Source organism: Pholcus phalangioides, unplaced genomic scaffold, assembly GCF_987345545.1.
Source record: "Pholcus phalangioides strain wild (caught in Gottingen) unplaced genomic scaffold, Ppha-v1.0 ptg000011l_1, whole genome shotgun sequence".
Lineage (NCBI taxonomy): Eukaryota > Metazoa > Arthropoda > Arachnida > Araneae > Pholcidae > Pholcus > Pholcus phalangioides.
Window position 1 is genome coordinate 25802315 of NW_028301604.1, and position 16527 is coordinate 25818841.

The following is a 16527-nucleotide window of genomic DNA, read 5'->3' on the forward strand; positions in this document are numbered from 1 at the left end:
CCGGTTTTTTTCGTTTTTTACATGACGCCTACTTGGATTTTTATTCTTCATTGAAGTCAACGATTGAAATTATTTTTCATCTCATAAATTATATTATGATAATTACAACTATAAATAAGAACATTAATCTCCCGCATTTGTCTTATTGAACGTTTTACTTCGTGGAATTCATTTTAATACACTGCAATTCGCAGTAACACTTCGTTTCCCGCCATTTCGATTTTTCTGTAATTTCAGCTATAGTTGGCAACTTTGTGCACTTTTGACGTCATTCTTGGCGATAATTGGCAATGTCCCGTATTTTCCCGTATTTGGAATTCAAATTTCCCGTATTTCTCTGGAGGAAATATGGTCAGCCTATATATACATACAGCAAGGACGTAGCGGGGGGGGGGCACTTGGGGGGTCTGGTCGCCCCCGAAATGTGAGAAAATGAGCCGAAAAAGATGGCCAAATCTATTGTTCTATCACTTTGGTTCCCCCCGAACCAAATTTCTGGCTACGCCCCTGATATAGTCATAATTAGCAGTTTTGCTTATCTTTAGCGACAATAATATTGGTAATTTTCCGTATTTAGGATCCGCGATTGAAAAACAAGCGAAATGATAGTCCTCGTAACTTTCTGAGAAATTAGTTGAACTTTATGATAATATAGGACGCATTACGATGAAAACGAACTTAGGTAAAAGCCGGCACCAAAGAAACCGCGCTAATCTAACGGTTTATATAAGCAGCAATAATTGGAGAATTTAGCTAGTCATTTTTTTTTCTGGAACTTTTAATCTAGTCCATTTTTTTAAATTCATTTTTAATTAAAAATAAATGGCAAATAATCAAACTTCTCCGATTGATCTCCTTGCCCTAGATTATAATAAACCCTCTAAAGAAGGAACTATTCATGTGAAAGTTATCTGTCTGGGTGACAGTGCTGTTGGAAAATCAAAGTATGTATTTGCAGTAATTACCATTTTATTGCACCTTAAAAAATTTAGATGTTACCCACAAGAATATTTAATGCTATAGTATGCAGTTTTAACACGCTAATACCTAAAATAGAATCTATTAGTGTCATTCCACTGTTATATTTTTATCTGTACCATGAGGTCCTGTGAGCTTGCTTTACATAGCATGCTAAACATAAGTGACAGACTTTTGTTATTTTGAGCTGAAATGAAAGTTCTTTAAAGTTTACTCACTTTCTTGGTGAGGATTTTGAGGTATAAATAAATGTATATTAATCGGCATATGCAGAAAGTTATTGGAAATATTGGGAGGGCTCAAAAATGTGAAGGGGGGAGGGGAATCAAACCTATTATTTCTACAGCAGTGGTTCCCAACCTTTTTTCCCGCACCCCCAAAGTTGTTTTAAGCAACTTACCTTCCCGCACCCCCTTGGATAATACGTTTTTTATATGTTAGAAAATTCAAGTTTGTTTTTCCTGTAATTGATTACTTTAATTATCCGATAATTAATTTCTATGAATTCTCTTTTACTTATTGTTTAATGTCTTTTCGGCTATGGCTAATATTTAATTTTGGCTTCATTTCTTTAAAATTAATTGAAAAAAATCTTACTATTTTTAAACATTTTTTTTTAGATTTGAAAAAAAAAAAGATTCACATTGAATAGTTCTTCACTTATCAATTCCAGCCGCAACAACTAAAAATTAATGTTTCTTTGACACTTGACTGAATTTTTTGGCATTTTTCCTGAGTCATGTGTGTTCCAACAGTATCAAATCTAAACACAACATTCTAATAACATGAGGTTTCAATCAGAGCCATCTTAAGAGCATCATGGGCCCCCGGGCCAAATGATTTTTCTGAGGCCCCCTATCAGGAAAACTCCCGAAAAACTCAACTACCTCTCGTTTTTCTGAGGCTCCCGGGCTGTGCCCGGTTGGCCTTATGCGTTAAGACGGCACTGGCTTCAATGTAAACAAACCACAAAATAATTAGGGTAAATTATGACATTTTTTCTCAACCGAAAAGGAAAACAAGTACGATCGCTAATTGGAAAAGAAACTTTTACAACGCAAAATTTGTGTGACACATTTCTGCAAGCAGAAGTCAGAAGATGAGGCGTCAAAATATTGTTATGATTCATATTTTTTTAGGATATGAAAAATTAAATTTTTATCATCATTTTTGATTTTCCTGAATAATCAGTCAACATGCAAATTTTTTCCATCTCGCACCCCGGGTGGGAATCACCGTTCTACAGGTATGAAGATTAATGCAAGTGTTATGGGGAGGCTCAGACTTATGAGCTGGATACAAGTTTATGCCTATGTAAATTGGGAGTCTGTCCAGCCAAAATTTCAGTACATTTTCCGGACCCTTAACAAAATGCAAATCAATGAAACCATGAATTTGACATTTCATTTCTTTTATGATAAATTAACTAGTTTCACTTTCAACAAAATTACTTTCACAAAACTATTGACCATTTTTACAAAAATAACAAAAATTCTCACAAAAACAGTTCTACAAAAAAATCTTGACAGATGCTTGTGAATATATTTTTCAATCAAATAAAACATTCATGCAACTATTTTGAATTCCTTTTAACCCCTTCATGTATAGGCTTTTGGCAACAAATTTGGATGTTCTGTATTTGAAGTATTAGCAATAAAACTAGTTTCTTTGTTCACATGCTGGAAATAGAAAGGGAAAAAACCCTCTCTTTCTCACCCTCCCCTGTTTGTTCTCTTTCTCTTTTATAAATGTATTGTAGAAAGGTACATTATATGTATCCAAATATACATGGGGTAAAAATCACTCACTAAACAGGAATATAGAAATAATGGAAAGGGTGAAAAAAAACTTCTGTTCACCGGGTTACTATGAAGCTTATCGATGATGAGAAAAGAGGCAAAAAACAGGGAGAGCTGGAATGTTGTTCATGATCATTAAGGGGTTAAGTAGATGTGTATTTAGGGTTGCAGCTCTTAAAAGAGAGGGATTTAAATTTAGATGGTACAGTTGAGAAAGGATATAATTTGACTGTTACTTTATTGACTTTGTGCAATTAATTTATCTCTTTGTTATTTTAATAGTTTATATTAATATCATTCTTGGTTGTTGCATTTTTCATCTACCACTGGCTGTTTTACGTATTTATTTACTCATACCACAACCATGTTAAAACTTGAATAGGATAGTTATTCTGGTGTCTACCCACACTGGCATATGCAAGATTCCCCCCAAAACTCCATAGAGAGAGGGAAGAGAACCAGGAGTTGGGGTCTGGTCCCTTCCAAAATGTTAAAAAATGACTAATAGGCTTTTTTTTAATAGCATGCATAAGATTCATCACCCCCTTTTCGGAAATGCAGTTGTCCCCCCTCTAAAATTCTTTTCAGAGGGGTCAATGGCAGTAGCCACAACCCTCTCCTTAAGCAGAGATTTTACTAGGCTTTTTCTTTTTTTGGTATATGCAGGGTACATAGCTAATAGCTTTTGCACCACAATTTACTGGCGAACCATTGATCCTGAAGGCACACTTTCAATTGAAAAAGGCAGCCAAATAACATGTGACCTCAAATACACCATTCATAATATTGCGGGGGGGGGGGGGGTGTATAGTTACTAAAATAAAAATATTAACTTTTTATATGAACACTGTGCTCAAAAACTCAGTTCAAATGTTTTGAGCTGTCTGCTGAGGCCAACAACAAAAAATACATGTTTCTAAGTGCAATATTCACTGAAATATTTCAGTTTAAAAATTGGAGAAAAGTTGGGAAAAAAACAGCATAAACTAACAGAAAATTTTTTTTCTCTCATTTATTCTGTTTTTTTTTTTTCAACTTTTATCTGATTTTTGAATTCAAACTGATCATTGATCGTTTTTGTCGCACCACAGTTATTTTCTGCACGCGAGGGCTAATTAGACCGGGACTTACAATTTTTTGCCGACTCCGAATGACAGGCTTGTTTTTTATATTCATCAAGAGGTTGGTGCGCTAACCCCTCGATGGGGGACTTGCTGCGGTAGCAATTTTTTCTGTGGTCATGTCGCCGTTTTCTGTTGTACCCCTGTGTCAGGAAAGTTTTCTGACAAGGACGAACCGGGTATCGAACTCGCGCACCTCTAAACATCCTTTGGTACTTTAGGCGAGTATCTTATCGACCTGGGTTACCGCGCCCCTTGAATTCAAATATTTCAGTGAATATTGCACTTAGAAACGAGGAGTTTCTTTTGTTGTCCTCAAAAGAGACAGGGCAACAACTTTCTAATTGGGTTTTTAAAACACAGGGTGTCCGTATAAAAAGTTAATTTTTTACTTCAATAACTATACAACCCCTTGTAATATGAATGACATATCTGTGGTCCACACCTTATTTGAATACTTTTTCTAATTGGAAGTATGCTTCTAGAATCAATGGTTCACCAGTAAATTGCAGTGCTAGTTGTTAGCTATGCACTCTGTATACAGATGTCAGTTATCATCAGATAAAAAAATAAATAGTTGTACAATCTTTTTATAGGTTGGTGGAAAGATTTTTGGTAAATAGCTTGTATCCTTTTTATTTATGTGTTTTGAAATAAAATTGACTTATAGGTAGGAAAACTTTATTATCTCTAAACCTATTAAATTACTAGTTGCCCAGAATTTTGAAAACTACTCAAGCAAAGCATAAATAATAGAATAAATTGAAAATATCATTTTTTTTCTGTTCACTAAAATCAGAATTGAATGATGTGTTTAGAAATCCCACAGTTCAAATTATTCCTACTGTCATCTCTGCTTGCCTATTTATGCATGTCGATTAGTCATCTAAATTCTTTGAACTGTTCATATAAATTTTTAAATATAGTAAAACTTTCTGACAACAACAGCTCACAATCACAGGAAATATTTTCATTATAACAGAAAACAAATTTACAAATTTCAGTTTTTTTCTCTCTTTCACGTGATAAATAAATTGTAGAATATTCCTTTTATACCTACATTATAATCAGGTTTTTGATAATTTTGTTCTGATATTAGTGAATGTAAACAAGATTCTCCACACAAAATTGATTTTGGCTCTCCGCAGGTAATTGATTCTCTGAAATGGTTTTTCAAAAAAAATTTTTATTTTGAAAAGGACTGAGTGAGCAATAAAAATTTTCTATCATTACTCACTGCTGACATTTGAAATATTTTTTTTCAAACCTGATCATGTCGTTGCGTGCATCCTTGATTTGCCAATATATTGAAAGCATACTAATCATAAAAGATTCTTGATCACTTTTTCTGCATTCTCATTAATTAGTTTTACTTTACTTTGACTGGTAGTAAGATTCTGTGAAATTTTTTATCAAACCTTAGACAGTAGAACCCTGATTTAAGTATAAAACTCTTGATTCTGTCTCATTCATTAAATGAGTTCCACTGAATAATGCTTTTTCTTTTAATTATTTACTCAAAAAAAATTTTAACTACAGTGTACTTTGATTTTGATATCACTATACTCTGTGGACCAAGAAAAAATATTTTTATATTGAGAGGTCTCATTATCATCAGGTGTTGCCAAATTCATGCTGTTATTGGCATCTTCTCTGAATTGGCTTTGTTAGTACCACAATAAACTGCATTTATACCCATTCATTTCCATTAAAAAAATTCCAATTAGTTGATGAATCAAATTTTGTTAGCCGTTTTATCCTGAAAAGTAATTTACCGTACTATACTTTTATGTTCTACACAGAAAATAGCTTCACAGCAACTTCATTATCATTTTTGGCGGGTAGATGGTGTAAAATACTGATGTTATTAAAAATTCTCGAAAGAACAAAAACTAGTGAGGAATTTAAAAATATATTGTATATTTTGAGCTAGATTGAATCATTGAAAATATCGTTGTAGCAGTTTCAAAAATTCTCAAGAAAATATTGTTGTAAAGAGAGATTTGTATTACAGTCGAATCCTGTTTTAACCTGTTACACCGTTATAGCAAAAATCTCATTTTAATGAACACTTTTGTAATCCCCCAGATAAGTTTACATAGGAACAATGGAAAAACAGAGAATTCCTTTATAACGAAATTTCGTTATAACGAAGTAATTTCTCCAGTCTCTTGGAGTTCATTATAACAGAATTTGACTGTAATATAAGATATGGTTTTATTGGGAGGAGTTTAACATTGTAGGCAATTCCAAACAAGATGTGGAAAACATGGCCCCCACAAAGGTGAGGCTGACAGGGCCCGAGACGATTCTCATCATTTTTGTTTTTTCATGATATGAATTAATGATGAAGGGGCCCGTGAAAATCTGGTTTGGGGGCTCTGCTTCAGGATGTGGGGGCCATGGTGAAAAAGCATCATTGTGGAGAGATTTATCATTATATCAAGTGTCATTGTAGCGAGATTTATCATTATATCAAGTGTCATTGTAGCGAGATTTATCATTATATCAAGTGTCATTGTAGCGAGATTTATCATTATATCAAGTGTCATTGTAGCGAGATTTCGCTGCATTTATTTTCATTATCATAACTTCATCAAATTTTATGACTTACGAATTAAAAATTGCAGTTAACATATTTGTTACATTAGTAGGCATGTCATAAAAAAAGGCCAACAGCCGGGAAAACTTCTATATATTTGCTGCATGCTAGGAACTGCGAGTTACAGATTCCCGGTAATTCTTGAATAAATCTAATAAAATCTATAAGAATAAATCTAATAAAATCTATAAGAATAAATCTAATAAAATCTATAAGATCATCTAATAAAATCTATAAGATCATCTAATAAAATCTATAAGATCATCTAATAAAATCTATAAGATCATCTAATAAAATCTATAAGATCATCTAATAAAATCTATAAGATCATCTAATAAAATCTAATAAATCAAATAAATCCAAGGAAGATGTCTACTAAGATCTGATGTCTTAGTAGAATGAAAATCCTAGGAATTTTAATTCTACTAAGACAAGGATTAATTGAATTGGTTGATTTTATTGCTTGTTTGTTTTCTGTATCTCAGGGTCCTTCCTGTTTTTATTAACTGTGTTCAGATAGTTAAAGCTTTGTGTTTGCTTTTGCAATAGTAATCTTGATTTATCAGAAGTGCCAGATACACTGAACCCATTAGCATTGTTATTCCCGACCTGTGCTCCAGAGGATAGGGATGCATGTGCACTTCCCAGGGGCTCCATGATCATTTTAGGAAAATAAAATTTTACAGTAAATTTAGTAAAAATGAATAATTAAAAAAAAAGTGGCCTGGGGAGCGTCATTTCAACTTTTTCCGGGGGGCAAAGAACATGTACTCAATGTATATATATAGAATTTCTAGTGTAGTTTCTAAAGCCGGGGGGGAGGGCAACTCCCTTAAATGATGGGCCTGGGGGGCTTTACTATACAAATTTATTCTTTTAAGGGCTCAAGTTAAAAGATTGGGAAACTCTGCACTAAGCGTATGTGGGTGATTCTCATGAAATTGATCTAAATTGTGTCTCCAGCAGTTTACGTTTAATATATTTGACACAGAATTATTTTTTTTTGTCACATTCTATTTATATTCCTGTTTCTAACAAGTTGCCACTCTTTATAATTTTATCATCAATAGATTTTTTAAATTTGTTTGAACAAATTTTTATTTTGTAAGGAAATGTCTTTCTCCTGGCTGTCCCTAGCAAATTTTTCAAATTTTAAAATGATAACTTTCTGTCTTAAAACAAAAATATATTATTGTTTTTCAATAATATATATTTTTGGAGAGAGGATCGGTAAACTTTCTCATATTTCATCTTTTTTATAATTTTAAATATTTTTTATCAATTGTTTATAGTCGAATGAGAATTTTCGCTAGCTTTTTTTTTTCACCATTTATGACATTGGGAAAACATTGGTTCAAGTCCTACAGCACCAGTTGCCGCCTATCTAATATTGTGTTGAAAAGGTTAAGGAGAATGTAGCCATCACTTGAACCTCTGTTTAAATCAATTAGGATTGTAAATTAATTCATAAATTAGGCTTATTTTCAGTAAAAAGAGGTGAGTGTTTTCATTAAATGTCCTTCTCCTGGCTATTTTTTTTTTTTTTTTTTTTTGTGAGAAATTTATAATATTGAAAATTATACTTTCACTTTACCATGTATTTAAGTTTAGAGATATCTATTACTTTTGAAAAACACATGTTTTCAACATGCTTAGTTTTTGATCAGTGTTGCAAAACATGCAAAAATGTCTTTCTCCTGGCATTAGCTAACCAGAAGGAAGTTTTGATCATGAGTTAAGAGCAGGGTTGGGTTTTTGACATGACAAGCATCAAAAACTGGTTTAAACTGTCAAAAACCATCTCTCTCACATACACACACACAAAAACCTAAATGAATGCTTTTTGATGTTTTGAACACAATAGGTATATAACATGATGAAAAACTTACTTTTTTGCATATTACAATGTTTTATTTTTAATCATTAATTTATTACAATAATTAAAACAAAATATTAATTATAATTTGCAATTTTGAGTTTTTCAACATAAGAGTCTAGAACATATAAAATATAATTTTGTGGTTCATTTTATCTAAGCTACTGATTACCTGTGTTCAATTTGCTAAGTGGAATAGAGCTACTTATTCAAAATATGTATGATAGGGCATCAGAGTTAGGTTTTAGACTTCAGAAACTAAATCAGTATTAAAACTGTCAAAAACTTATTGTCAATGGTGTCAAATACTTTTTGTAACCTGATAGATAAGTTAAATAATGAAAGACTTACTTTTATGTAGATTAAAGGGTTTTATATTTGGAATTATAATTACTGAGAAAAACAATCTAATTTTAAATTTTCTGATCTGCCAAAAATTTTATTCCATATAAAAATTCTCACACAGCATCTATTAATACACTAATTAAACTCATTTATTTTTACCTAAAAATTTCTTAGCTCAGGGTGTATAAATTTACATAGTTTTAAAGAGTTTTTTCAACCAAAGCAGAACGGACAGGACTTGATACCCAAAGCATTTGTTTTGCACATTTAAATATAAATACAGCTTCAATCGGAAAACCATTGCATTATGAATGGTAGTAAATATCATAGTGCAAAAGTAAGAATAATTAAGTTTGACTAAGGATAAGTTACAGGAGTTTCTTAAACATAATATACAAGCTAGCATTGCCAAATTAAATGACATTTTAGTCCTACAATTTAGTATTTTGGTCGCTAGATATATTTCAATGTTATGCACAATAACAGTATCGTTTTAAGGATCAGTGATTATCTAGATAATTGAATAATAACAGAAATCAACGTTACATATATGATGTGATAAACTTTTTTAAACACTTATCTGTTGTTAAAAGAGTACAGCAGATGGTTCACATCAATGCATACATGAAGAAATTTTGGAAGGTCAAGAATCATCTTGAATCAGAGCATGCCAAATCATTTCATAGTTTTCCCTTCAGTGTTTATGCTATATTCAAATTGTATATTTTATAAGAAATATATATATAAATATATATATTGTTTAAAATAATTCTGTAGAGAGTAGAAAATTATTTTACAATCATATTAAATATTTATTCTTTGTATAACAGTCACTTTAAACATTACATGCAATTAACGTTTGTATTTCCAATGGGAATTTTTATATTGAAAAACAAAATTTGAGGTTTTTGACAGTTTTTGACGGAGGTTTTTGATGTGACAGTTTAAACCATCAAAAACTGCCGTGTGTCAAAAACCTGCCAACCCTGGTTAAAACAGGGTTGGGTTTTTGACATGACAGCCATCAAAAGCTGATTTAAATTGTCAAAAACTGTCGATCCCGTCAAAAACCTAAATGAATGCTTTTTGATAATGCTTTGAATGTAATAGGTATATAACATGATGAAAAATTTACTTTTTTGTATAGTACAATGTTTTATTTTTTAACATTAATTTATTACAATAATTAAAACAAAATATTAATTATAATTTCCAATTTTGAATTTTTCAACATAAGAGTCTAGAATATATAAAATATAGTTTTGTGGTTCATTTTATCTAAGCTACTGATTACCTGTGTTCAATTTGTTAAGTTGCTTATTCAAAATATGCATGATAGGGGCATCACAGAGTTAGGTTTTAGACTTCAGAAACTATAAATCAGTATTAAACAGTAAAAAACTTATTGTCAATGCTGTCAAATAGTTTTTTTAACCTGATAGATATGCTAAATAAAAAACACGTTTATGTAGATTAAAGAAACTTTTTTATATTCTGAATTATATAATTACTGAAAATCTATTTTGATATTTGAAATTTTCTGATCTGCCCAAAATTTTATTTCATGTAAAAATTCTTACACAGAATCTGTTAATACACTAACCATTTATTTTCATCTAAAAATTTCTTAGCTCAGGGTGTATAAATTCACAGAGTTTTAAAGAGTATTTTCAACCAAAGCGGAGCTGATAAGACTTGATACCCAAAGCATTTGTTTTGCACATTTAAAATTAAATACAGCTTCAATTGGAAAACCATTGCATTATAAATGCTAGTAAATATACCATATCATAGTGTAGAAGTAAGAATAAGTTTGACTAAGAATAAGTTACGGGAGTTTTTCTTCAGCTTCATATACAAGCTACATTGTCAAATTAAATGACATTTTAATTCTACAATTTAGTATTTTGATCGCTAGATATATTTCAATGTTATGCACAATAAGAGTATCTCACTGATTATCTAGATAATTTAATAATAACAGAAATCAATATTACATATATGATGCAATAAACTTTTTTAAACATTTATCTGTTGTAAAAAGAGTACAGCAGATGGTTTATATCAAAGCACATATACACTGGCAAAAAATGAAATTCCAACACCAAGAAGTTATGCTAGATAAACGAAATTTGGAAGGCGTGTTTTCACATCTAAAAGATGATGCTCATTCAGATTTCGCACTAGACAAATAAGAGTGGCGCTAGTTGCGCCACTATGATCATGCAATCCACGTTTGCTTTAAATATGCAATGTAAACTTCGTGAGCATTATTTATCGTCTGGATTGGACTTTGTGAGCTACGTTTGAGTCAAGAATGTCTTTAAGGAGACGAAAAAGGCAGTATCATCAGCTTACTGAGTTTGAACGAGGCCGTGTAATAGGGCTACTAGAAGGTGGATTTTCTTTCCGTGATATTGCGGAAAGACTTGGCAGGGATGTATCAACCTACCAATAATTATGACATTATACACGCATGTATTATCTACCAATAATTATGACAGGGCACTGTGCATAATTATTGGTAGCAGTGGTCACGGGAAGGCACTGTCTCAAGAAGACCGGGGTCAAGCCACACATGGGCCACTACTGAGAGGGAAGACTGCTGTATTCGCTGCAGGGCTGTGACACATCTTACTGCATCTGCAACAGAAATTAGAGCTTCTGCTGTCCCCAGAGTGACACAGCTAACTGTAACAAATCGATTACTTGAGGGACAGCTCCGAGCCAGACAGCCCGTAGCGTTCATTCCACTAACTCCAAATCACTGCCATCTGCGATGTCAGTGGTATCAAATTAGAGCTCATTGGAGGGCAGAGTGGGGATCTCTTGTGTTCTCGGATGAGAGTCATTTCTGTCTTGGTGGCAGTGATGGTCGTATGTTGGTAAAAAGAAGGCGAGGTGAGCGTGCGGAACCAAGTCATGGTCTGGGGAGCAATTTCCTATGACAGCAGGAGCACTCTCGTCGTTATTCCTATCACCTTGACAGAAAATTTGTATGTCAAACTGGTGATTGAACCGGTTGTGCTGCCATTCATGAGCAGTATTATAGGGGATGTTTTCCAACAGGATAACGCTTATCCTCATACCGCTGCTGTCACCCAACGTGCTCTACAGAGTGTCGACATGTTGCCTTGCTCTGCGAGATCACCAAATCTTCCTCCCATCGAGCACGTATGGGACATTATTAATGACATACGGCAGCACCTGTATGACTCAATGCATGCACGCTTGCATTCACAATCATGGCAACTACAGTGGTTATTATTGTACCACCATTTCACATTTGAAATGCAGTTTCTCGCGCTTACTTTAACCTGTGACCTTGAAACTTTAATCAAATAAATATGTTACCTAGACAATTGCTTTGCCCAAATTTCATTCCTCAAAAGTAATTTCTTCGTGGTGTTGGGATTTTATTTTCCACCAGTGTATAAGCAGTTGAAGAAATTTTGGAAGGTCAAGAATCAACTTGAATCAGAGAATATCAAATCATTCCATAGTTTTCCCTTCAGTGTTTATGCTATGCTTTATTCAAATTGTATATTTTATTAGAAAAAACCATATATTTTGTCCAAAATAATTCTGTAGAGAGTAGAAAATTATTTTGGAATCATATTAAATATTTATTCATTGTATAACATAGTCACTTTAAACATTACATGCAATTAACGTGTGCATTTCCAATGGGAGTTTTTATATTGAAAAGCAATATTTGAGGTTTTTGATGTGACAGTTTAAACCACGGTTTAAACTGTCAAAAACTGCCATGTGTCAAAAACCTGCCAGCCCTGGTTAAGAGGGGAAAAAAAAGTAAAAAAAAAATCCAAATTTCTTGGTTGCAACATTAAATTGCAGTAACGTTTTATCTAAAGACTGCTTGTAGCAAAATAGAGATAAGTTATAAAGCTGTTGTCCCAATAAAATTGACCAAAAAAGAGAGAGAGAGAAATAAGTAAAAAATAAAAATGTAACTGACAGAAAAATTATTTAGAGTATCAGTTCTTGTCTGGGCTGAAAATAAACTACAAAAATGTATAGAAATATAGAACATGTGAGTACCGAGTATAAATATCAAGTTTGTGCTGAAGTAGGCAGAATGCCACGTCAGATTTGCCTGTCTTTTAACATGGTCAAACTTAAATGAGTTTTTTTTCCACTATTAATTTTGAACAAAAACTTTGCTTTTAATTCTCAGCAGGCAAAAAAAAAAGAACTTTCTCTAAGAATTTTTTTTATTTTTTGATTGACATTTATGTTGATCATTTTTTCCCCATTTTTTTGTCCAATTTCGTGAGATAACCCACATATATTCATTCTGAAGCAGTACTATAGCTTTTAAATTAAAATTGCTTGCAAAATTTGATGAATTAAATAGAAAAATAGTCAAAACTACTGAGTATATCGTGCATGCAAGATTGGAATAAGCGGAATGAAAATTTGAGGAATCGGAGGGAGAACATTATATTAGATGCAAAAAAGAATGACAATATGTTCCACCAATTTTTCAACATACAACATACATTGTGCAAAATATCATAACATCGAGTTAAAAAATAGAATTCAATTGATTGGACAAGCAAAGTAAAAAAAAGAGTGAAAATAAAACTGCAAGGACCAATGAAATATTAAAAACCTTATGAAATAAATGTGAATTAGAGATTTATACAGAAGAAATGGCTTGCACACACACAAATGCAATTGTGCAATTATCCATATATTTTTCTCAATGAAATGTGATCATCCAGTTTTGAGGTTTTTTGTGAAATACAGTTTTGTTCCTAGCTATGATTTGCAATAGTCCTTTATTTCAGTAGTTTCAAAAATAATTGGCAATTTTATGTTTTGGTGATATACTGTATTTTGGGATTTTGGATCACAATTACTCACTTTTTTCTCGATGAAATATGGTTGCCCAAAGTATGAGAGGTCAAATATTTTATTTGAATCCAAAAGAATATTACTAATATCAGTTTCACAATTGAATAATTTTTCATTTAATTAGAATTAAATTATTGAGTTTGTTTGCAGGCCACCTGTGCCATCTCCACAGTCCATAGGTTGAGAAACATTTGTCTAGATTATTTTATTACAATGTCTTTGCTGCCTTCTTAGCAGTTACATGCATGTGTGATTTTGATCTGTTATGTGTTATTAGCCTTTAGCTATCTAGTCATCAAAAGGAATCGTCTACTTATGCTGTAACAATGTATCGTCATTGGATGATGATGAAGGAGGACTCTGCAATAGTAGGTATGTCAATGATGATTGTTTCTAAAATTTTTCAAAAGGCTATAAAAACAATTGATTGGTATGTGTGCACAGTATTTTACATGCATCCCTTGCTTTACAGGATTTCGCTATAACATGATTTTGAAAACCGTAACATGTGAAATTTGACCTGGAGTTTGATTCTAATGATTTTAAATCTGAAAATGAGATTGCAATTTAAAGACATGACAGTTAAAATGATAAAATCTGTTAGATTTTAAGCTAGGATGAGACAGGCCCGTAGCCAAAACTTTCGTTCGGAGGGGGACTACTTTCATTTTGGGGGGGGGCCAAAGTGATAGAACAATAGATTTGCCCATCTTTTTCCCTTTTTTCAGTCATTCTCTCACATTTTAGAGATGAGGGGACCACACCCCCAAGTCCCCCCCCCCCCCCACGGCTTTGGGATGAGACAAAAGGGGATGAAACACTCAAATCAAACTCAACAAAGAACACTAATAAACATCTTTAAATAACATCAACAATGCCATCAAAATTGTAATGAGAGATAATGGTCTTAATGAGACTATAATCGTTATACACTCAGTGGCCAAAAAATCCGGAGCACTCCTCACTCAAACGTCAACTTATCCATTCAGCACATGTGCTGACGTAATAAACCAGGTTTGCTGATAAAAAGTTTTCTCTTGGTCAGAAGCACCAGTTAGCATTGTTCATGGGAAAAACAAGTGATGTGAGTAACTTTGGGATGCGGCATGATTGTGGGTGCCAGAAGGGATCGGTTCCAATATCTCTGAAGCCGCTAACTTTCTTGGCTTTTCTCATACAACTGTATCTTGAGTTGTCAAAGAATGGCAGCTAAGCCGAAAAACTTTGAGCGGAAAGTAAAATAGTGGGCAGAAATTGCTTGTGAACGAAAGAGGTGCCAGGCGATAGACCAGGGATGGCTCTAACTCAAAACCTCATTGCAAACCTCTAATTGCAAAACCTCATGTGCCGCACCTAAAGACATCCGTGGTGGGAGGCTGAAAGGACTAGCCAATGGAACTCTGGGATAAGCCCAAATTTTACCCGTCTGAAGCAGCACATTAATGTTTAACCAAAAATGTTGTAGAGTGTTTCCTTCAAAGGGCCATTGGCACCTTGCTGGTGCTCACCAACACAGCGCCAAGCTGCCTGTGTGGAAGAGAAATCATTGGCATAAGATGTCTGTCAATGCCTATCCATCGTATGTGAGTAGAAGCTAAAATATATATCCTTCAACCCCTCCGTCTCTCCACTGTCCATCCAAAAATATAAGCATTAACTCAATATGAACTCTTGCCACCTCCCCTGTTTTCCCACATTCATACGAGCTAAATTATGTGAAGTAAAATTTATGTTGATTGAAAATTATTCATTTTGTCTAGTAATGGGCATTAAAAAAGTATTTCCTACTCTGAACCTGTGTTAGGGTAATTATTGAGTTTAACATAACATAACATAATTTATTTGTCCCCAGTCAATTTCAATAATATTATACAAATTAGAGTTTACAATTAAATTACATATTTTACAATATTTGACAGAAAATGCAAAGAGAAACATGTTTGAATGGACACGGTAGAAAATAGTTAATTCATAATATGGTGAAGAAAGCTGGGACAGGGAAGAGAGCAGTAGCTAAAAGCTAGTAAAATGCTCTCGACCCTATGACATCTTTGCTCTTGCGATACACGTAAATCTTCTTATTTCTTTTGACCTGAAAGAAAGATAAAAAGAACGAGGTATATCGGCCAAATAGGTGCAAATATATTTATTTATTAAATTAAAAATGAATTATGGCAACCCAAAGCTGATATTAGAGAATTTCATTCTACACAGTTTTTTTTTCACTTTAATTCAATGGCAAATTTTTAATAATACAGAGAAAAAGCTAGACAAAAATAACAATTAAAATAAATAGCATCTACACTTGATGTTAACGATCCATATAACCAAATCGAATTATTGTTTCACTTAAATTTACCTGTCGAAATTATTTATTATTTGATATAGAAAATTTGATATCAGGATAAATTAATTTTTCATTGCGTAATATTTGTTTGAATTTCATTTATTGACTTCCCATTCATTAATTTGTTAATGTGACATTGCTATTGCAGTACTTTGCTAACCACAGTTAATGAAAAAGAAGGAAAGTTGCTTTCACCAACAAAAGGAGTTTATCTGAGTTTCTGTGAAAAGTTCATAATTGTTTGTATAATTAGTTCAGAAGAAGGAGCCAGCAAAAAGAATTAATTTTTTAAGAAAGACCAAGCAAGTCACTTTACAAGGGTCGTTGATAGGAGGGGGGGGGGGGATAAAAAAAGTATGGATAAAGTAGAGGTGCTGATAAGGACACGAATGGGAGACCCCATGCCGATTAAAAAATCCGGTAATGTCCCTTCAACAGTTCGGTTATGGAGAACAGGTGCTAGAAAAAAAGAAAGAAAAAAAAAACCAGAAGGTATAAAGGGAGAAACATTTACAAAGATTACAAACACATTACAAAGATGGGATTAAAAAAGAAAATAGTTTTTGGCGAGAGGAGAG

At 32.9% G+C, this 16527-nt stretch overlaps 1 protein-coding gene across 4 annotated transcripts in view; it reads left to right on the forward strand.

The window, feature by feature from the left end:
* The first annotated feature begins 477 nt into the window (after window positions 1-477).
* The window catches only part of LOC149080274 (rab-like protein 2A), an 85789-nt gene continuing 69739 nt past the window's right edge, over window positions 478-16527 (forward strand). For 2 of the 4 annotated variants that reach the window (XM_089239401.1, XM_089239400.1), the window contains exons 1-3: window positions 478-944; window positions 4495-4524; window positions 13895-13974. In XM_089239401.1, the coding sequence (XP_089095527.1) occupies window positions 823-944; window positions 4495-4524; window positions 13895-13974 (232 nt within the window). In that variant the 5' untranslated portion in view covers window positions 478-822. Of the gene's footprint in view, window positions 945-4494; window positions 4525-13879; window positions 13975-16527 lie in introns of all 4 variants that reach the window. The other 2 variants (XM_089239403.1, XM_089239402.1) reach the window with 2 other exon arrangements.